At 44.6% G+C, this 23,131-nt stretch overlaps 1 protein-coding gene across 1 annotated transcript in view; it reads left to right on the top strand.

Moving 5' to 3' along the window:
• Positions 1-23,131, top strand: part of LAMA4 (laminin subunit alpha 4) — a 214,530-nt gene that overhangs the window by 39,108 nt on the left and 152,291 nt on the right. Inside the window, exon 2 of the mRNA XM_077289489.1 lies at positions 14,877-14,978. Within this exon, the coding sequence (XP_077145604.1) occupies positions 14,877-14,978 (102 nt within the window). The remainder of the gene's footprint in view (positions 1-14,876; positions 14,979-23,131) is intronic.

The raw sequence follows: 23,131 nt of genomic DNA, 5'->3' as shown, positions 1-23,131 counted from the left end.
CTTTCCCCACCTAATTGCCCCTTTCTCTGGGAATTCATCTGTGGTGCAGTGACTATTTTGGTTCCACAGGTGTGTTCCAGAAATGAGAATGCTACATTCCATGTATCTCGACTTAGCGCCCATACATTGAGCCCCGCTTGTGCTTCTGGAGTCATAAACCTCTTTCACCGCTAGTTATGCCCAGGGCCGTATTTAGAGTTTCTGCTGCCCTAGGCACTTTTAGTGCTGCCTCCCCCTTTGGTGAGTATGACACTATCGGCAGTGACTTTGGCAAGAATCGCTGATGTGAAAGTCGCCTTTTGCAGCAGATCCGGCAGTTTTTCTGCATATGCCGAGTAACGGATCATTTACGGCAACACTGCGTTCAGCCTCATTCATTCCCTATGGGATTTGTGGCACTTGCCGTGATCTGGCAAATGCAGTACCATACCTCCCAACTTTTGAAGAAGGGAAGGAGGTATAAAGTTTGCAGCGCGCGTAGTGCGCCGCGGCAAATTTTAGGCCACGCCTCTGACCACACCCATTTCACAACTAGTCACACCCATATCCACATCCCAACCACAGCCATTTAGCACTGCTGATCACACTGTTTCATATACAATAATTATAAACAAAAAAAATATGGCCACACAGTGCTCCATACTGTATAATGGCCACACATGATGCTCAATACTGTATAATGGCCACACATGATGCTCCATACTGTATAATGGCCACACAGTGCTCCATACTGTATAATGGCCACACATGATGCTCAATACTGTATAACGGCCACCACACATGATGCTCCATACTGTATAATGGCCACACACAGTTCTCCATACTGTATAATGGCCACACATGATGCTCAATACTGTATAATGGCCACACATGATGCTCCATAGTGTATAATGGCCACACAGTGCTCCATACTGTATAATGGCCACACAGTGCTCCATACTGTATAATGGCCACACATAGTGCTCCATACTGTATAATGGCCACACATAGTGCTCCATACTGTATAATGGCCACACACAGTTCTCCATACTGTATAATGATCCCACATGATGCTCAATACTGTATAATGGCCACACATGATGCTCCATACTGTATAATGGCCACACATGATGCTCCATACTGTATAATGGCCACACATGATGCTCCATACTGTATAACGGCCACACATGATGCTCCATACTGTATAACGGCCACACATGATGCTCAATACTGTATAATGGCCACACACAGTTCTCCATACTGTATAATCATCCCATATGCATGGCTCATATCCCCCCTCCTGTATCCATGGCTCATATTCCCCCTCCTATATGCATGGCTCATATTCCCCCTCCTGTATGCATGGCTCATATTCCCCCCTGTATGCATGGCTTATATTCCCCCCTGTATGCATGGCTCATATTCCCCCCTGTATGCATGGCTTATATTCCCCCCCGTATGCATGGCTCATATTCCCCCTGTATGCATGGCTCATATTCCACCCCCCTCCTGTATGCATGGCTCATATTCCCCCCGTATGCATGGCTCATATTCCCACCCTGTATGCATGGCTCATATTCCCCCCTGTATGCATGGCTCATATTCTCCCCCCCTGTATGCATGGCTCATATTCCACATCCCCTCTGTATGCATGGCTCATATTCCCCCCTTATGCATGGCTCATATTCCCCCCCTGTATGCATGGCTCATCTCTCCATCCCCCCCGCTTCCATCTTGCATGGCACCGCTTACCGTCCTCCTTCATCCCCCGTCCCCTATACTCACCTGTCCCACACCGCGCGGCTGCGCCAACATCCCTCTGGCTTTGTCCCGACTCCCGACGCAGCACCTTCTTCCTGCGTGAGCGGTCATGTGATACCGCTCATTAATGTCATGAATATGCTTATATTCATTACCTTAATGAGCGGTACCACGTGACCGCTCATTCAGGACGAGCTGCAGACGCCGAGACCAGGCATCGCTGGAGCAGGGTGAGTATCGTCTTCAAGGAGGGTGGGCGGCCAGGGGGGCTGTGGGGGGCGCGGGGGGCTTTCGGTCGGGAGGTGACCCAGGACTTATAAAAAAAAAAAAACCTTGCTCAGGTGCTGCCCCCTGCATTGTCCCACCCTAGGCACGTGCCCTCAAGTGCTTAGTGGCAAATACGGCCCTGGTTATGCCAATCATGTGGGCACTAACTGTGGTTTAGGAGAAATGTGGGTCTTAGCAGGTATGGGGGCATTTGGATTTCACTAGATTTCTTTTGAGGGAGCCATGTTGATTTTCCAGATATTTTGAGCTGCCAGTAATGTGGAAAAATTTTATATTTGTGTTGATAGATGATAAATCTGAGTGGGCACTTTTTTGGTGGGTTGATTTGAAGTTTGTATTGGTAGAATTTTAGGGTAAATAATTTTTTGGCAAAATTTTCATGTATCCTTTGCTGAGAACGTACATTTAGGGGTTTCTAAATCTGCAGAAAAAATGATTCAGACAGAATCCTCGATGGAACCATTCACTATAATAAGGCAGATGGATTCATTTTGGACACCTTATGCATTTGTTCAGGCAATGCCCATTTTTTTAGGGATGCACAAATGTGTATTCATCACTTTTGAGCAAGCCAAAAAACATGGGGCACCGCCAGAACAGAGGCATATGGAGTTATTATAATGAATCACACTGTCTGGGGTTTTGTATGAATCCTGGCTTTCGCAGATTTAGATATAAATGCAGATGTAGAGCTCACGATAAATGTGAGTTGAACCTTATTGAGATTTTTGGGAGACAGAACAAATAAACAGCAGTTTAGAATTTATTGTTATTTATTTTTACACCGTTTACCGTGCGATATAACTGATACGTTTTTTTATGTTTTGCTACTTTTACACAGAAATGCTTTTTTTAAAAAAATAAAATTTTTGCTTCACCATATTTTTTTTCAGTAAATATATTTATTGAAATTTTAAACAGGAAAAACAGTAAAAAGAATCATTACAATGTCCAGAGCTATACATTACGTCTCTGAGAACACAGCACAAGTTTAGTTGAACAAGAACTCTGGCACATAAAGGGTACATGGTTCTCATCTTGAGAACTACCTCGGGACATAGACCTTATATACAAAATACAGAACCTGTAAGAAAAGCAATTGTAGAAATAGGAGAAAGGAAAGAAAGAGAAAAAGAGAAAAAAAAAAAAAAAAAGGGGGGGGGAATGGGGGAAAAGGGGAGTAAGGAGGGAGGGGGGAGGGGGGTTAAGGGAGACCCAGCAATGTACACGCCCACGTATTGAGAATTATGAGTATGTACGCAGCCAAGTCAGGAACCCTGTGCTCTCCTTGAAGGATTGCCAGAGGAACCAGGTGCGCCCCTGGACATATGCAGCATCACCATCACCCGCCACCAGCAACTCCAGACGATGTAATCTATCCATTTCAGCTATCCATTCCTCCGTGGAGGGGACCTCAGTATACCTCCAATGCCGGGGAATAACTGCCCTGGCAGCTATTAGGCAAAATCTCAGAATCCCCTTTTTAACGGAAGCTATCGAACTGGGTATCAGGGACAGTAGGGCCATTTGGGGAGGGCTCATGGCGGACCCCAGTCATCAAGTGAAAGGCAACGAAAACTGAGTTCCAGAAGGGTTGCAGGGGCCACAGGACTACCAAACATGAAGCATAGAGCCCATGGCGGAGCCACATCTCCAGCAGGCGTCCGAGATTTCCGGGTTAATCCTGTGGAGAAAGGTGGGACACCTATACCAGCGTGTCAGTAATTTATAATTCCTCTCCTGCACCTGACTGGACATCATCATCTTATGTGCAAGAGTGAAAATTTTCAGATTATCCGCCTCAGAAAAGGTGATCCCCAGGTCCCTCTCCCAAGCCTCCATAAATCCCAGCGTAGTAGGGGGAAGTGAATTCAAGACCAGGCCATAGAGCACTGAAACCACGTGGGAGGGACCCTCGGTAGGGAGCATCAGGGACTCAAATGGCATCAGCGCCCCCATCGGCACACTGGAAAGAAAGCTCCGCAATTGCAGAAACTCTAGCCAGGAGAGCGGTGTCGTAAGATCAGAACCTCGTAACCCCCGCACGCCGGAGAGCCCCGCAAGCTTATCCTTCTCCTGACACAGTCCCACCCCATCAAGTCGTGACCAACACAGATACGTAGATCTATTCATTGCTGGGGGAAAAGCCGGATTGTCAAAAAGGGGGCTCAGTCTGCTCAATCGGGAGGTCAGGCGTAATTTCACATAGGATCTATCCCAAAACCTCAAATCAATCTGTGTGAGTGGAGCAAAACTCGACACAGGTGGGCGTCCGGTCCCCCCCAGCCAAGGCAGCCAGTACAAAGAAGAGGGCGATAAAAGTTTCTCCAGAAGCACCCACTGTTTATGAGCATCACCGAACCTCCAGTCGACAATCCTAGAGAGCAAGACTGCCTGGTAATAACGTTTAAAATCAGGAAGGCCTACCCCCCCTTTAGTCTTGGGTCTCACTAACACTGAGAATCGAGTCCGCGGCTTCTTATTTCCCCAAATAAAGCTATTGATGGCCAACTGCAGGCGCCTGAAAAAGCAATCCGGAACCTGCACTGGAGCAGTCTGAAAGAGATAGAGGAATCGGGGTAAAATATCCATTTTGACCACTCCCACCCGTCCGAACCAAGATAGCTGAGGTCTGCCATACCGTTTAAGGTCCAAGATAGTTTTCTGCAAGAGCGGGACGTAGTTCAGAGCATATGTTGCGCTAATGTCAGCAGGTATTAAGGTATTTTAAGGCGTCGGTCTTCCACTTAAAAGAGAAGGACGCCTGGAGCTGAGAGACTAGATTATCAGGCAGGGAGATATTGAGCGCCTCCGTCTTAGAGTAGTTGACCTTAAAGTTTGAAACCTCCCCGAACCTACGGAACTCTCGGAGAAGTACAGGAAAAGCCACGGTCGGGTTGGTAATGTACAGCAATAAATCATCCGCATACAGGGATATCTTAAACTCATGTTGGCCAATCCGCAGACCCTCAATATCAGGTGTCTTCCGTAATGCCACTGCCAGATGCTCCATCGCAAGGATATAAAGTAAGGGGGAAAGGGGGCAACCCTGACGGGTCCCGTTTCTTATGTCAATGGGCGGGGAAAGGGTGCCGTTCACTCTAAGACGGGCCGTAGGCCTATGATACAGAGCAAAAATCCTCTCCAACATGTTAGGTCCCACTCCCAGTTGTTTCAGGGAGGCACGTAGAAAGGTCCAGCCTAGGCGATCAAACGCCTTCTCAGCGTCAATAGATAATAAGCATGCCGGTACCTCTCCTGTGCGCATGTACGAGGTCAGAAGCAACATCTTCACCATGTTATCCTTGGCCTCCCTGTGCGGCACAAAGCCCACCTGATCACTATGGATGGACCCAGGGAGAATAGGCTTCAGTCTACCAGCTAACACTTTCGCGAACACCTTCACATCCACATTAATGAGGGATATGGGCCTATAGCTTGCACATAATAGGGGATCTTTTCCCGGTTTAGGAATCACGGTGATTGTGGCCATCAGCGTTTGGGGGCAAAGGGGCAGCTGGCCAAGATGGAGTTAAACAGTTTGGTCATGAAGGGGACCAGGGAATTCGCATATAACTTATAGAAGGCGGCGGAGAATCCGTCAGGACCAGGGCTTTTACCATTAGCCAAAGATTTTATCGTGTCTAAAACCTCCTGTTCCGAGAGAGGACTCTCCAGGGCCTCAGACTCCTCCACCAACATAGGTGGGAGCTCAGTTTCCCGGATGTAGTCGTCCACCCGTGCTTGAAACTCGGAAGGGGACATATCAGACAATGGGCCGCTTAAATTGTAGAGAGAGTCATAATATGCTCTGAATGAGTCCACAATCTCCTCAGGAAAATGGACCAGTTCACCCGTAGCAGACTTCATGGTATGGATATAAGTGGTGGGAGCACGGGGAGGTTTATCAGAGTACTTGTACAGAAATTTATGAAAGTGGTCCCTCTGTCGTGCTAACGTCGTGTCCAACAAGGCACTCAACTCACAGCGTGCCCGGAGGAGATCAGCCAGCACCCCAGCATCTCTAGCCCGTCTATGATCCAACTCCAGAGTTTGGATACGAGTCAACAAACCCACCATGTTAGTCTCCCTCTCTCTCTTCAGTCGGGCCCCCTGTTGTATAAATACTCCCCGTATAACTCCTTTCAAAGCCTCCCATTGGTGTGGGATGGCCGTGGGGTCATGCTTGTGAAAATGTAGAAAGTCCGAGATTGCTGTTCGCACGGCCGCCTGACACGTTAGATCTCCGAGGAGACCAGGGTTTAAGGACCAGTTCCATTCTCTCGGAGAAAGGCTCGGCAGCAGGAGGGAGAGCAAAACGGGGCATGGTCTGACCACAACATCGTGTCAATGTCAGACTTTGGGTCAAGAGACAGGAGCCCGTGGCTGATCAAAAAATAATCCAATCTACTATAGGAATTATGTACTGTGGAGAAGTAGGTATAATCTCGGGTAGTGGGGTGCAGTAACCTCCATACATCCACCAACCTTGAGTCCGTCAGGGCCCGCCGTAGTCTCTCCAGCTGTGAGAGGGACACCGCCGACCTGCCCGAAGAGGAATCCACAGCGCGGTCCAACACCATATTGAAGTCCCCTCCCATAATCACATAGCCTTCCGCAAAGGCCGAGAGGTCCCGTAGGTACTTTCTGCACGCTCGGACCTGGTCTTGATTGGGGAGATAAATGTTAGCTATGGTGAACAAATCATGGGCAATTTTAAGCTTCAAAAATACATATTGACCATTAGAATCCGCTTTAGAGGCAACTACCTGAGCCTGTAAAGACTTGTGCAATGCAATGCTGACTCCTTTAGACTTGGAGTCAGAGTTACTGCCATGGAACCGCTGTGTGTAGTATTTATGGTTAAGCTTAGGGATTCTGTCTGATCGGAAATGTGTCTCCTGCAACAGAAGTATGTCAACCCGTTTCTTATGCATACCGTATAAAACCTTCGATCGCTTTTCAGGGACATTAAACCCCCTGACATTAAGCGAGCAGAGTTGTAGGGATGCCATAGGAACTATCGGGCCTGCGGGTGGTACAATCGGGTCGAAAAGGAGTAGAAGGGGTGGAAAGTGGGGAAAAATAGAAACAGAGAAAGTAAAGCACTAAGGAAAGATAGTAGTTCAGCCGGAAGACAGGGTTCTGACCAAAAAGAAAGAGAAAAACCAAGAAGCCACTAGGCTTCAAGGGTACAGAACAATATCAGAGAAAACTCTGAGAAGTAGTGTCAGAGACACACCCTAGTGGGAGGTGATTGATCAGAGAGCAACCAGACGAGCCCCTGCAGCAAAAAAGAAAATAAAAAATCCAACTCTACCCAGAAGGCCCATGACCCTGGTAACATAAACACTGTTAATGAACATAACAGCGGATCGTGGGCCAAGTACATTTGTCAAAATGAGCAGAGTCATAACAAGCCCCCGAAGGGGTATCATCAAAAATCACATTTCAGGAGAAAGAGCAGCGTTAGCCAACATGGAATAACATTAGCACATTAATGCGGTAGTTCAACAGTTGAGCACAGTACATGAGGAGTCAATTGAAGTAGGTGGACATTCATAGATAGTGCAAAATGAACCATGCTAGGAACCCCGCTCAGGAGTCCCAGGTAGAATCAAATAGAAATGTCACCGCTACAAAACATGCGGCTCCAATCCATCCACAATTAACAGGCTAAAGAAAAGTCACGACCAAGCCCCCCATGGGAGCCCAGCCACATGGAGGGACAATGTAGGCGGCAAGAAAGCAAAAAGAGACAAGATAAAAGGGGCAGTAGTGATCATAAGGTCTGAATTGGGTGATCAAGTGTCATCAGCATGAGTAACGGAGGCACGTCTACGGCGGGAGCCCCGTTTCCTCTTTCCCAGCGACCCGGCGGGGGGGCCACCAGTACGGCGTGGGCCCCATAGGTCAGACGCAGTAAGGCGAGGCCAGTCTCCCAGTGTGACCATGGGTAAGCCCAGTGCAGCGGTGAAGTTCTGCAGATCTGACGGGGATCTCAAAATTATCAATCCTTTATCACTGCGTACTTGTAATTGAAATGGGTAACCCCAACTGTAGGGGATCTTATTTTCTCGCAGAACCTCCAGGAGGGGGCGCAAAGCCCTCCGTTTAGCCAGGGTGAAGCGTGAGAGGTCAGACAAGAGAAGAACATCACACCCATTAAAGTCAATAGCATCGTGGTCCCTCGCCTTACGCATGATGTCATCCTTAGTTTGGAAGTAGTGAATCCTACAGATGACATCCCTCGGCTTAGATGTATCGGGGTTCTTTGGGCCTAGCGAGCGGTGGGCTCTGTCAATTTCAATGTGTTCAGTGGGTGACCTTCCTAAGAGAGAATTGAAAATGCCATGGAGGGCCGAGGAGAGGTCACGTGTTGCTACGGACTCAGGGATCGCACGGAGCCTGATATTATTCCTCCGGTTCCTGTTCTCAGAGTCCTCCAGCATATCTAGGACCACATTGAAAGTCTCCAAGTGCAGGTCCAGAAGCTGCTGCTGACCCTGTAATTGTGAGGAAAGCGACTCCACTTTAGCTTCTAATGCAGAGACAGTGGTGGTAAGATGGGGTGGTAAGATGGGACACGTCTTCCTTAAGGGACCCCACTTCACTCCTGCACACTGCCTCCAAACGCTGTATATAGCCCTCCATGTCAGCCTTTGCAGGGAAGGCACTTAGCTGTGCTCTCAGCTCAGAGGCAGTTATATAGTCTTCAGAGCCCAGGGACCTAACAGGAGCCTGTGTGGGGAGGCCATGAGATGCAGTGATGGTGGGCACAATGTCCTGGGGCACTAGGCTGGGAGAAGCCCCTCTCTCAAGTCTCCCTGGTGGTAGTAGTGGGGGGACCATTTCTGTTTCCTGAGCCTGGTAAGGGTGCAGTATAGGGGGAGACAGGTCCTCAGCCAGCTCAGCCTGTGACACGGTCTGTCCAGGGGGGGAGGGGCAGGTCACAGCTCTCACCTCTCCCTTGCTTTGTGCTTGGCTACCTCCTGTCAGCTTCTGTGGTGAGCGGCTGGTCCCTGGTGCAGCAGTCATCCGTCCTCTCTCCTGTGCCTTCTCTGATGTGGCCCCATTCTTCTGTGTGCCTGCAGTCCCAGATGGGGAGCTCCTGTGTGCATGCTGCTGCATGGAGGATAAGGCACCTCCCCCCTCCACTATGGCTGAAGGAGCTGCTCTTTACCCATGCTTCCAGACACCGACATGTACCTGGTGATATTGGAGCCTGCGTGGCCCGCTGTGAGCTCCCTAGATGCCTGGGAGCAAAGCCCGACCTTGTTCTTCCACATCGGTGGGTGAGTGGAGCTGATGGTGGCTATATAATTGCTGCAGAGGCCTCAGGCACGCTGGAGCTCAGGAGAGATGTGTGCTCACAGCTCCATGCCCAAGCCACGCCCCTGCTTCACCATATTTTGAGAAAACTGGACCTGATCTAGTTAAGGTGGCAAATTGGGGTGAGACTCTCCTGATTCATTAAAAGGTGCATGACTCTTACTGAATCCAGCACATCAGACAAGTGGAGTGTGCCTCCATGCACCAATCTTACTCCAGTCAGGAATGCCATCACTCATCATAAAGTTCTCTGACATCTTATTTCAGAAAAATGTGTGTTTTTCTTAATATGTAAATGAGCCCTACGTAGCTCTCCCTGAGGATCTCCCTCCAGAGATGAATCAGTAGTCATTACATATCTCATGCTGGTAACGCCTCCTTTCATTTACAATAAGCTCTGGAGGTAGATTCTTAGTGTGATCTTGGTCCATCCCATAGATCTTAACATCTCATTTACATATTAAGAAAAATATGTATTTTTCTGAAATAAGATATCAGATTGCAGATATCAAGGTATAATTTTATTCAACTTTCTGTGATCTGCATGCCAATACAGATGACCTGGGAGGTTGATCCTACTGACATATGCCCTATAATAAAGATAAAAGGCATTCTCCTTTCCATATAAATAAGTATAAACAGGCACAGTGGGTTACAAAGAATGTGTCTTTTTCTTGGCTGAGACAGTTATTCACATTTATTATACTGAAGTCCATTTGTTTTGTGTTTTATAATAATTGGGAGAGCACAATATTATTTTTGGAGAATTCAGGAACACACTAGAAGCACCCTTTTGAGCTAGTACAGCCATGATTCTTCTTGGGAATGATGCAACAAATTTTTCACACCTGGATTTGGGGATCCTCTGCCATTCTTCCTTGTAGATCCTCTCCAGTCCCGTCAGGTTGGATGGTGAACGTTGGTGGACAGCCATTTTCAGGTCTCTCCAGAGATGGTCAATTGAGTTTAGGTCAGGGCTCTGGCTGGGCCAGTCAAGAATGGTCGCAGAGTTGTTCTGAAGCCACTCCTTTGTTATTTTAGCTGTGTGCTTAGGGTCATTGTTGGAAGGTGATCCTTCGGCCAAGTCTGAGGTCCAGAGCACTCTGGAAGAGGTTTTCATCCAGGATATCTCTGTTCTTTGCTGCATTCATGTTTCCTTCAATGACAACCAGTCATCCTGTCCCTGCAGCTGAAAAACACCTCCATAGCATAATGCTGCCAACACCATATTTCACTGTTGGGATTGTATTGGGCAGGTAATGAGCAGTGCCTGGTTTTCTCAACACATACCACTTAGAATTATCACCAAAAAGGTCAATCTTCGTCTCATCAGACCAAGGAGTTTTTATGTTCTCCCCATGTTTGTGTGGGTTTCCTTCCACATTCCAAAGACACACTGATAGGGAATCTAAATTGTGAGCCCCATCAGGGACAGCGGCGATAATGTGTGCAAAACTGTAAAGCGCTGCGGAATATGTTAGCGCTATATAAAAATAAAGATTATTATTATTATTATAGGTGAATGATACCACTGGTGCGGAACTTTCTGAGGTTTTTGTGCAACTAAATATTATTTATTTATTAAAGGTGTATTTTTACGTTTGGAATTTAACTTCCCGATTGCTGGAGTTCTGACCAATGGAATCCTCCCTGATTCCGAGAACCTGGCTGGCTGTGAATGGAGTAATTGTCAATCATGTGCACTATCTCTCCATTCTTAATCTGACCATCAAAATAGGCAATCACTATGCTTGGCTGGTTTTTGACACTCTCTTACGCATGAAAGGAGCATTAGCGCACATGATCAACAACCACTCCATTCACATGGGGCTTTTCAGAGCACCAATTCTAAGGATCATTGGTGATTACCGCATTTGGACCCTAAGTGATAGGAAACTTATCCCCTATCCTATAGGTGGGGATACCTTATAAACTTGAGAATACCCATTTAATATCTTAAGAGTCATATCCCTGTGTTTTCTATAAGGTTCTCCCTGTTTTATTAGGAAAAAGCTAAAACTGACTGTAAAGTGCAATGCCTGATTGAAATGGAAGTCCTCTGCCCACTTTCATCTTTACCAAATAAAGCTGAGAGAAGACAATGTGAACAAAGGGGTTGTCCAGTCTTAATCTACAAATGAATTGTGAATCCTCACATTATGCACACTTCCTTCTGTGCGGATTTCCCAGTGGCGGCGCCAGGAGAATGAGGTAATGTGATAGCAAGTATGCGATATGCATACTCCCCACACCATTACAATTAGACTGTTTCAGGCCTTGCTCAATACACTTGCATTGAGTGAGGCTGTTCCCATCTAGTCAGAATGTGACCAGAAATATGCATATTGCATACTTGCGTTCAAATGACCGCGCGCTCCTGGTGCCGGCACTGGAAAATCCTCACAAAGCTCAGTGTGCTTCACAAGTGAATTGTAGCTTAAGACTGAAGAACCCCTTTAAAGGGGCTGTCCACTACTCATCTTTATAAAAATCGGCGTGGGTCCGACACCCTGAATCAATATATATTATTGGACAATCCCTTTAAACACACAAATGTGGTATGTTATTTCTTTTGTCTTAGTAGATCCTCAGAAAACATTTCATGTTTGTTGGCTTGTATCTGTCCAGCTGCTCTTGTAGGTCCACACATGTGTATTATATGTATCCTGTCTCCTTCCTGCTCGCTCAGAGAGTTGAGCATTTGCAGGTCAACCAAATCCTCAAAACATATTGACAGCAGTACACTAAAAGAAAGGAAACCTAAGAAAGGTGGCTTTATGAGCAGTAATGTCTGACATTCCTATAAGAGCTGTAACAAGGCTGTACAGGAGCCAAGGGCCAAATAAACATCCAAAAAGTAAGCTTAAAATCATTCTATTCTACTTGAAATTGTTTTCACCAACATTTGAGATACTTTAGTTATTATAACTAGGAATTCCTTTTAATGGATAATATTCTACAGTTTAATAGTTAACTTTTATTGCTGCTCCCATGACCACCTTTAAATAATGCTAATAGCAACCCAAATGACTTTGAAATGAATAGTAGGGAAATCATGTATTTTTAGTCTTCTGCAAAAGCTACTAATCGCTTTCCTGGGAGAGCCCTCAGGAAACTAGAAGACATCTGGTCCGAAAGTTCCACCCAACCGACAAAGGAGTTATGTTATTCAGCAGCATGTAAATCCTTCTTGCACTTGACCTAACATGACTGAAGAGGATATGTCTTTATTCTTATACTGTAAAATGTAGTGGGTTAGTGCTGGGGTGGGAAAAGTTGGCTTGGTGGCCAAGGCAGGGCATTCAGAAAACTCCTCCAAGCATATGACCTCAATAGTTTGACTTAAAAGCTGTTTGGACAATTAATAACTTAGCTAACCCTTTCCTACCAATCCATAATGTTCCTATTTATAGTTCATACCCAACCTTTCTCTCCACCTCCATTTCCCCACACATTGGCAGTTCTTAAAGAAGATTTAACTACATCTTCTGACATGTCTGTTCTAGCAAATACTAGTATTTCCTAAAAGCCGGTCAACTTGCTCTTGGTTGTAATAACAAAGGTTAACTCACTGACTCCTGCTCCAGCGCTTACCCTCCACCGGTGCTCCCAAGGATTGTTTACAGTCTCCAGAGGTGATGTCTCAATTATAGTGCATGTAACCACTGCAACCAGTCACGGGGCTAAACGGCTCATGCGGTCTACTTTATCATGTACTTGTATTAAGGACCAAAGGCTCATGCAATTCCTCTTCTGACTTCTGATATGGTTTAGACATACAGTACAGACCAAAAGTTTGGAGACACCTTCTCATTTAAAGATTTTTCTGTATTTTCATGACTATGACAATTGTAAATTCACACAGAAGGTATCAAAACTATGAATTAACACATGTGGAATTATATGCTTAACAAAAAAGTGTGAAACAACTGAAATTATGTCTTATATTCTAGGTTCTTCAAAGTAGCCAATTCACAGGTGTGCCCTGTCAGGTTTAATAAGTGGGATTTCTTGCCTTATAAATGGGGTTGGGACCATCATTTGTGTTGTGCAGAAGTCTGGTGGATACACAGCTGATAGTCCTACTGAGTAGACTGTTAGAATTTGTATTATGGCAAGTAAAAAGCAGCTAAGAAAAACAAGTGGCCATCATTACTTTAAGAAATGAAGGTCAGTCAGTCTGAAAAATTGGGAAAAATTTGAAAGTGTCCCCAAGTGCAGTGGCAAAAACCATCAAGTGCTGCAAAGAAACTGGCTCACATGAGGACCGCCCCAGGAAAGGAAGATCAAGAGTCACCTCTGCTTCTGAGGATAAGTTTATCCGAGTCACCAGCCTCAGAAATTGCAGGTTAACTGCAGCTCAGATTAGAGACCAGGTCAATGCCACACAGAGTTCTAGCAGCAGACACATCTCTACAACAACTGTTAAGAGGAGACTTTGTGCAGCAGGTCTTCATGGTAAAATAGCTGCTAGGAAACCACTGCTAAGGACAGGCAACAAGCAGAAGAGACTTTTTTGGGCTAAAGGACACAAGGAATGGATATTAGACCAGTGGAAGTCTGTGCTTTGGTCTGATGAGTCCAAATTTGAGATCTTTGGTTCCAATCACCGTGTCTTTGTGCGACGCAGAAAAGGTGAACAGATGGACTCCACATGCCTGGTTCCCACCATGAAGCATGGAGGAGGAGGTGTGATGGTGTGCGGGTGCTTTGCTGGTGACACTGTTGGGGATTTATTCAAAATTAAAGGCATACTGAACCAGCATGGCTACCACAGCATCTTGCAGCGGCATGCTATTCCATCCGGTTTGCGTTTAGTTGGACCATCATTTATTTTTCAACAGGACAATGACCCCAAACACACCTCCAGGCTGTGTAAGGGCTATTTGACCAAGAAGGAGAGTGATGGGGTGCTACGCCAGATGACCTGGCCTCCACAGTCACCAGACCTGAACCCAATCGAGATGGTTTGGGGTGAGCTGGACCACAGAGGGAAAGCAAAAGGGCCAACAAGTGCTAAGCATCTCTGGGAACTCCTTCAAGATTGTTGGAAGACCATTCCTGGTGACTACCTCTTGAAGCTCATCAAGAGAATGCCAAGAGTGTGCAAAGCAGTCATCAAAGCAAAAGGTGGCTACTTTGAAGAACCTCAAATAAAATACATAATTTCAGTTGTTTTACACTTTTTTGTTAAGTATATAATTCCTCATGTGTTAATTCATAGTTTAGATGCCTTCAGTGTGAATGTACAATTTTCATAGTCATGAAAATACAGAAAAATCTTTAAATGAGAATGCGTGTCCAAACTTTTGGTCTGTACTGTATAAAAAGATGAATTTGTCACATTTTACTTTCCCATTCCATTCCTAATGTTGCGTTTTCTTATCAGGCAAGTAAATAGTTGACAAACAGTCAAGAAGTTTTTAAATCTTACAATAAGTGTGAATATTAAAACCTAGTGATATACCTTACACATGACATATTTTAATCAACACATCATTTCTTGCTTTTTGTAGAGATGTCAACCAGGATTCTACTACTCAGTGTCTGGAGAATGCCTGCCATGTGCGTGCAACGGAAACTCGGAGAAATGCATGGATGGCTCGGGGTCTTGCTTGGTAAGATGATTTTCTGTATGGTTTGATGTTTGCTAGTGCAGTGTAAACATCTGTATTTGTGAATTCATAGAGAAAGCTTCCCACTAAGCATCTGATGTCTATACATATGGCGACCAGACTTTCCATTATGTCAAATTCCTTCTTGTTGCTTCTCTTTTGTTGGTATTTTGCAATGACAAGACCTGGATATTTTCAGAATAAGTGAAAAACTGCTAACAAATATTTGTTTCACATGGATGGTCATTCATCTAAATAGACACCAAGTACAGCTACATTTTCCCGGCAGCTGGCATAGCAGGGAAATGTCTAACTGGTCACATATCAGCGGGTTACCTGGGTTTTTGAGAATCAGCTAATCACTACAGCAGGTCTCATACTGAAGGGGCTATAATTAACCGTCGACTAAAGGCCCCGTCTCACATAGCGAGATCGCTATCGAGATCGCTGCTGAGTCACTAGTTTTGTGATGCAACAGCGACCTCAGTAGCGATCTCGCTATGTGTGACACGTACCAGCGATCAGGCCCCTGCTGCGAGATCGCTGGTCGTGTCAGAATGGCCTGGACCTTTTTTTGGTCGTTGAGGTCCCGCTGACATCGCTGAATCGGTGTGTGTGACACCGATCCAGCGATGTCTTCACTGGTAACCAGGGTAAACATCGGGTTACTAAGCGCAGGGCCGCGCTTAGTAACCCGATGTTTACCCTGGTTACCAGCGTAAATGTAAAAAAAAAAAAAACACTACATACTTACCATCTGATGTCCGTCAGGTCCCTTGGCGTCTGCTTCCTGCTGTGACTGAGCGCCGCAAAGTGAGAGCACAGCAGTGACGTCACCGCTGCGCTCTGCTCTCACTGTACGGCGGCTCAGTCAGAGCAGGAAGCAGACGCCAAGGGACCTGACGGGCAACAGATGGTGATTATGTACTGTTTGTTTTTTTTTACATTTACGCTGGTAACCAGGGTAAACATCGGGTTACTAAGCGCAGCCCTGCGCTTAGTAACCCGATGTTTACCCTGGTTACCCGGGTGCTGCAGGGGGACTTCGGCATCGTTGAAGACAATTTCAACGATGCCGAAGTCGTTCCCCTGATCGTTGGTCGCTGGAGAGAGCTGTCTGTGTGACAGCTCCCCAGCGACCACACAGCGACTTACCAACGATCACGGCCAGGTCGTATCGCTGGTCGTGATCGTTGGTAAATCGCTTAGTGAGACGGGGCCTTAAGCTGCATGACAATGCATATTCTGGCATTTACTTGTTCTGTGCATAGATAATCTATTAAGAGGTTTATTAATATAAATAGCTAGCGTCCGGTGCTAAATGCCAAACACTGACCCCCTCGGAAGTCCGCTGAAATGTTCGGATTGCCGGGGGAAGTCCAGGACAGGAGAGAGAGAGAATTTTGCAGCTCAAATGTTCCGGTACCAATTCTTTTCAATGGTGTTCAGGTTCTGGTTGAGGTACAGTTCTAGTACCAGAACCGAACTTTGGAGTGAAGTTCAGATCGGTTACCAAAACCCAAACTTCTTACGCTCATCCCTATTTATTAATTCTTTATTTTGTTAAAGCTTTAGGCTCATGCACAATTAACAACTCTCCTCAATCCACAGTTACACCTGAAGCAACCGCTATTGAGGGAGACTGACGACTCGCAGTGTTTTACAACTTAAAGGGGTTATTTAGCTTGTTATGCATCTGGTTTAGAAGATGGGAGATGAGAGATACTACTAGCAAGGTATCTGTAAGATGCTTTCCAGGTATCTACAGGCATTGTTCCCGTCCAGCAGGTATCATGTCGGTAGCACCTCTCACTCAATGTAAAAGTTGTAGGCACTGAATAAACCCTTAAAGAGGTCATCTGAAACTAACATTGATTAAATCCTACGTGTCTGCCTCTTTAATGTATAGCCTAATGTCTATCTCTTTAACCCCTTGACAACCTTGCCCTTTTATGCATTCTCGTTTTTAACTCCCTTCCTTCCCGAGCCATAATTTTTTTATTTTCCTGTCAATATGGCCATGTGAAGGCTTGTTTTTTGCAGGACAAGTTGCACTTTTGAACAACATCATTGGTTTTAGCATGTCGTGTACTAGAAAATTAGAAAAAAATTCCAAGTGCGGTGAAATTGCAAAAAAAGTGCAATCCCACACTTGTTTTTTGTTTGGCTTTTTTTCTCAGGTCACTAAATGCTAAAACTGACCTGCGATTTTCATTCTCCAGGTCATTACGAGTTCATAGACACCAAACATGTCTAGGTTACGTTTTATCTAAGTGAAGTGGTAAAAAAAAATTCCAAAGTTTGCTAAAAAATAATTTGAAAAAATTGAGCAATTTTCCGATACCCGTAGCGTCTCCATTTTTCGTGATCTGGGGTCAGGTGAGGGCTTATTTTTTGTGTGCTGAGCTGACATTTTTAAAGATACCATTTTCGTGCAGATACGTTCTTGTGATTGCCCGTTATTGCATTTTAATGCAATGTCGCGGCTACAAACAAAACGTAATTCAGGCATTTCAAATTTTTTTCTCGCTACGCTGTTTAGCAATCAGGTTAATCCTTTTTTTTATTGATAGATCAGGCGATTCTGAACTCAGCGATACCAGATATGTGTAGGTTTGATTTTTTTTATTGTTTTATTTTTAATGGGGCGAAAGGGGGGTGATTTAAACTTTAAGACATTTTTTTTTTCATGTTTTTTTAAACTTTTTTTAACTTTTGCCATGCTTCAATAGCCTCCATGGGAGGTTAGAAGCTGGCATGGCATAGCCTGATCGGCTCTGCTACATAGCAGCAATCATCAGATCGCTCCTATGTAGCTGATTTACAGGCTTGCTATGAGCGCCGACCACAGGGTGGCGCTCACAGCAAGCCAGCATCAGTAACCATAGAGGTCTTGAGGAGACCTCTGGTTACTATGCCAATGCATCGCTGACCCCCGATCATGTGACGGGGGTCGGCGATGCTCTCATTTCCGGCTGCGCGGCCGGAATCACTGGTTAAATGCCGCTGTCAGCATTTGACAGCGGCATTTAACTAGTTAATAGCGGCGGGTGAATCGCAATTTCACCCGCCGCTATTGCGGGCACATGTCCGCTGTTCAAAAGAGCTGACATGTCCCGGCTTTGAGGTGGGCTCAGCGCCGGAGCCCTCATCATAGCGGGGGATCCGTCCTCCGCTGTAATAGTACGGCGGAGGTCGTGAATGGGTTAATTTAATAGCCTAATTGCTTTTCTAATATACTTTCATTAAAAAGTCACTATTGTTCCCTGATTACTTGACTATAACTGCTTTATTTTTTTTACCTACTTCCAATTTGTTCCCTCCCTTCTGTTCACTTTCTCGATGGGGCAACACTGCTGCTGTCATGCTGATTGACAACTAGCTCCTCGCTGCCTAACTGTGGGGAGTCAGTTGCCAATCAGCATGACGTCGGCAGTGACACCTTGTCGAGAGAGCAGACCAGAAGAGAAAGAACTGCTTTGTTGTTGTGTGTTCAAATAAAGCCAGAGAATTGCCTCCTGAGACGGGAGAGATCATCCCTCGGCAGAACAGGCACATAGTTATCAACTACCTACTGGTAAGTTCTTAGCCCAGGAAGCCAAATTACCAAAGTTACGAATAACCTCTTTAACTCATCTTGCAGTTAGCAAAGGATAATCCAACACAGAGGCAAGAGAAGGAAAATGGTGCAACATTTTTAATGAAATCCAATCGATAAAATCATGTTTAACCCCAAATACAAGCATTTAAAAAGTGTCTTCAATGGTTGTCATCCCATTTAAGCTGAGAGGACTGCACTGCGGGTGTTTTTGTTACCTGCTGTTTGAAAGCTTTAGGGCATGTTCATAAGTGCACAGACATTTTATACAGGCGTAATTAATTATAATAATATTTTTTATTTCTTTATCGCCAACATATTGCACCGCACTTTACATTTTAATTAATTAATTGTACCGTTATTGCTGACCAAATGCTGTTAACCCTTCAACTGCCCCCTTGCAAAGAGTGAAATCAGAGATCAGTATCCACAGAATAAATTGACAGACTGCAGATATAGAATTGGCACTGCTGGTCAGTTTACTGCAATGTGTGGATGAGATTTCATTCATTTCTAGAACTGTACAATGCATTGGATTTCCCATCTGCTGCAAATACTTTCCCGCAAAGAAGCCCTTATTTCTGTAAAGCATTTTATTTATGATTGAGACACTATAAATGTGTAATGAAAAGCAAATTACGCTTTGTAATATTATTTTTCACAATCAATTGTGGTCTATGATGAATGCAAACATTGACATACAGCATGTAATTTGTCATCATGTTTTATTACCAGAATTTATGTTGCCTGTAAAACAATAAGAATCTGTGTGACATTGACCACCATTATTCTACGGGAAAAGCATTCATTTATTGCAAAATCTAACCGTGTTCTTCTGATAACAATGTTTACAAAAACTAATCAGCAAATTAGGCAGCAAATCACATGCATTTCCCATGTTAATTTCCTTGGAATTTTCTCAGTCGATTATTCTTAGTAACATTATTTTGTATATCACATTTCTTATGGATATACACATCATTCATGTGTGGACATGTTAGGGAACATGTGTGGACCACATGAAAGTCATCACTGAAAAATGAGGATATATCAATCTGTTGTCCAGCCAAGTTCACATAAAGGGCCTTGTTGACAACTTTTTTTTGTAGAACATGTTCAAGTATTGAGGCTTTCTAAACCATTTTGCTGCCACATGAATGAGATCATTTTGTCACCATGGAAGAAACAAAGTCTTTCTTGTCTGGGGTTTCCGCTCCCAGACCGACCATGGATCATTATCACATGTGGAATAGTTAAGACAAGTGTTTACCATGACTGTGCTTCCACTCAATGTTAAGTTACCATGTACTCTCTAGAAAATCGTTTTTGGCAGGAAGACAGAAACAAAGAATATAACGGGATTATTGTTTTGTGCTGTGCAGAGGACGATTCAATGTCCATAAAAGGTTCATTTCTGATATTCCACCGGAAGCTTCAAAAGTCTGCTTTCACAAAGCACAGAAATTAAAGAAAAAAAATTATATTAGAGCTGATTGAATCAATCTGCTGAGAATCGACTTTGAGTTAAATTTTCTGAAATTCGCAGGTCCCAGAGAATTCAATTTGTGGAACGATTCACATGGATTGGCCCCAAAAATATGAATAAAATGCTCGGCACCATTTCACATACCGAACAGTCACAGAGTTGGCTAATGATGTAAGGCGCAGTCAGGCGGACTTCCCCATAATGCACTGCAGATATCATATTACATCATATGGTTTAGCACAGCCAATCAGAGGGGACTGTAATAGCCAATAGAAAAGATGGAGGCCGGCCAAGCAGCAACATTTTATACTTCCACATTGTAGGGATAGAGGTCAGATCACACTGTTCATTCCACATAGGGACAGCAAAAAGCCAAGATTGAATTGTGTTATACTACTGCACTAGTGCTATTGAAGCACATTGAAAATATTGAAAAATATTCTGTGAATAATAACCATAAGATTTAAGTGCGATAGGAAGGTACATGTGACACACAAGTCTAGGTTTTAGGATTCTTCTATACTAGCAAGTTGAGGACACAGGGTATTAAACTGCCCAACTGGTTTGCAATTGTAATGTATGAAGATTAAAAAAAAAAAAATGTAGCTATTAAATGGAACTTGACAGTAGGTACATGTTGGGCTTTATGTATTAGACACTGCTTGTATGATTTCAGCCATGTATAATCGACTCTGCAATGCTGCAGGAAAAACATACTTTAAAAGCTGACTGGGGACCAAGCTGTATAGGGCAGTTATTGGCCACTGGTGGGGAGAAGCGGATAGAGACCGACCTTTTCGACTAGTCACTTATGTGGTTTGGTCCCTGGCCAGGAATTCTTTTTCATTTTTCATTTTCACAAAAAATCTATTGCAGTGTGGAGGCTGTGCTGTTGGAAAATAAGCCGGGTACATCATGGCACACACGGGATAGCATCACCTGCTCATATGGAGAAAGCAAACTGACCAGCCAGATTAGCATGGCCTCAAGTTGTCCTCCTTTTTCTCCTCGTGATCATCTTTCTGGTAATCAGTCAGCACTCGCAAGTAGTGCCTTGTCGTTGTCATCAGTCCGATCATCAACCTCACCAACTACTTTCCAAACACTACCGCCTCTTTCGCCATTGCATCATCAGTTCTCCATTTGTATGTCCAAGAAACATGAGTTCAGTTGGCCAATTACATGCAAATTATACTCTTACATGACTAAGTTCACCACAATTGATGCCAGACCACCTGGACTTTTGCCTTTTGTGAAAGAATTACGGTATGTTTGTTCTGCCTCAATGGAAGATAACTAGCCATCATTATTCACTGAAAAAGCCATATTTGCCAGGTTTGAGCACAAGGTTGTGTTCCATGCATACATTTTTCTATACAACTCACCTTCTTTCTCATTTTTGGGAAATGTAAACTTTATTGAGCCTGCATCTAGGGTGACTGTCCTTGGAAGCAACCTTCATAGAATTAAGCCCCTGCACAGAGCAAGTTGGCAGAAAGGGCTGAATTGCTTTAAATTATAGAACAAAAATTCTTTGAATTCTAGAAGTGCAATCTTCTTTCACAAAATTATATATTTTTTTTATTTCTAAATTGTTAATAATATTTTGGGGCCAGGTGAATCGGAGTATTTCCAGAATAATATTTATTTGTTACCTGATGAAGCTTGTGCATAGTAGATAGCAGCCGACCGCATGCCTGACCAGGAGACCACTATCTGCTCCTTGTCAAGGCAAAACTTCCCCATGTGGGCCAGCACTACAGCTACAGCAAATAATCAAGGCAGCAGAAGCACCAATTACAGTATACTGTATATGACATGATGGACTAGATGTTTTATCTGCTGGTGCACAAATCTAATGCACATCAGCAAACAGAATCACAATGCCTAAATAGATAGGTTTATATGTTCTTGCACCGTGTCCTTTGGCTACCAAATACCCAGATCTAAAAGGTCTGGCTCAATAGATTTGACCAGTGGAAATATTTGGCACAGTTTGCTTCAGACATACTGTCATATCCAGCCTCCAGTGTGCTGTCAGAGAGGGAGGTTCAGCGGGGTAGGTGGCTTTATCACACCAAAGTGGTCTAGGTTATTCTATGCCAGCTTGGAAAATCTTACATTTTTCAAAATGAATTAGGCATGGGTCAATGCTGATTTTTAGTCATGTGTGGTTAATACCATTGATACATAGGCTGTATCATTTACTTGTTTATCCGTTGTCTGTCTTCTACACAGTTCTGCTGCCGCCAATGCTGATGGCTCACACTCAACCCGGCATCTACTGCCTATTCATTATGTCAGCTACACTGTAGTCCTGTTACCACTGAACCTGATGCTGCTGGCCCTACAATGCTAAACATCTCCCTGTCTGCCTCATCATAATTCTTGGGCAGCACGATGCATAGCACTGTAGCCTTATGGGTTCAAATACCACCAGCTGATAGGAGATTGCATGTCTTCCCAGTGTTTGCTTGGGTTTACTTGCCTCCTGATGTGCCCACCAATACAGGAAAGTCCCACAAATTAAGTGGTAGTGTGTGCCTATGAGGAGGGGTGCTAGTGATTACATCTGAATGGAGGTGATTCCTCCAACAATAATATATCACTCCTCTATCTCTATCATCCATTGGAGTGTCTTGTATGAGCAGTTTTATATTGATTAAATGACACAAGTTCAGTATTCATATGTAAACCGTTTCTGTCCACTGACAACAATATATGAGTCGCCTGCCAGGGCCGTGGGGTACCCGGTACCGGTCCGGTGTTCACAGGGGGATGTCATGGTGGTGACCCGGTCCGTGGCCCTGGGCGCCCATGTAAAAGAGGAAAGTCTTTAAAGGGAATAAAGTTTATGTTCGTGATGCCATCTGTTGTGAACTCTGTTTCCGGGCTCCCTCCTGTGGTCATGAGTGGTACTGTGTGAGTTCTCTCTTCGGGCTCCTCCTGGTGGCTCTTTTTGTTATTTTGCAGGTTTCTGGCAGGATCAGCTGTCTCGTCATCTGCTAGTTAGGTTTCCTATTTAATCCACCTGGTCCTTCATTCCTTGCCTGTTGCCGTTGTATTCAGTGC

Source organism: Ranitomeya variabilis, chromosome 2, assembly GCF_051348905.1.
Source record: "Ranitomeya variabilis isolate aRanVar5 chromosome 2, aRanVar5.hap1, whole genome shotgun sequence".
NCBI lineage: Eukaryota > Metazoa > Chordata > Amphibia > Anura > Dendrobatidae > Ranitomeya > Ranitomeya variabilis.
The sequence above is the reverse complement of the archived record's forward strand: the minus strand, read 5'-3'. Positions and strand labels throughout refer to the sequence as shown.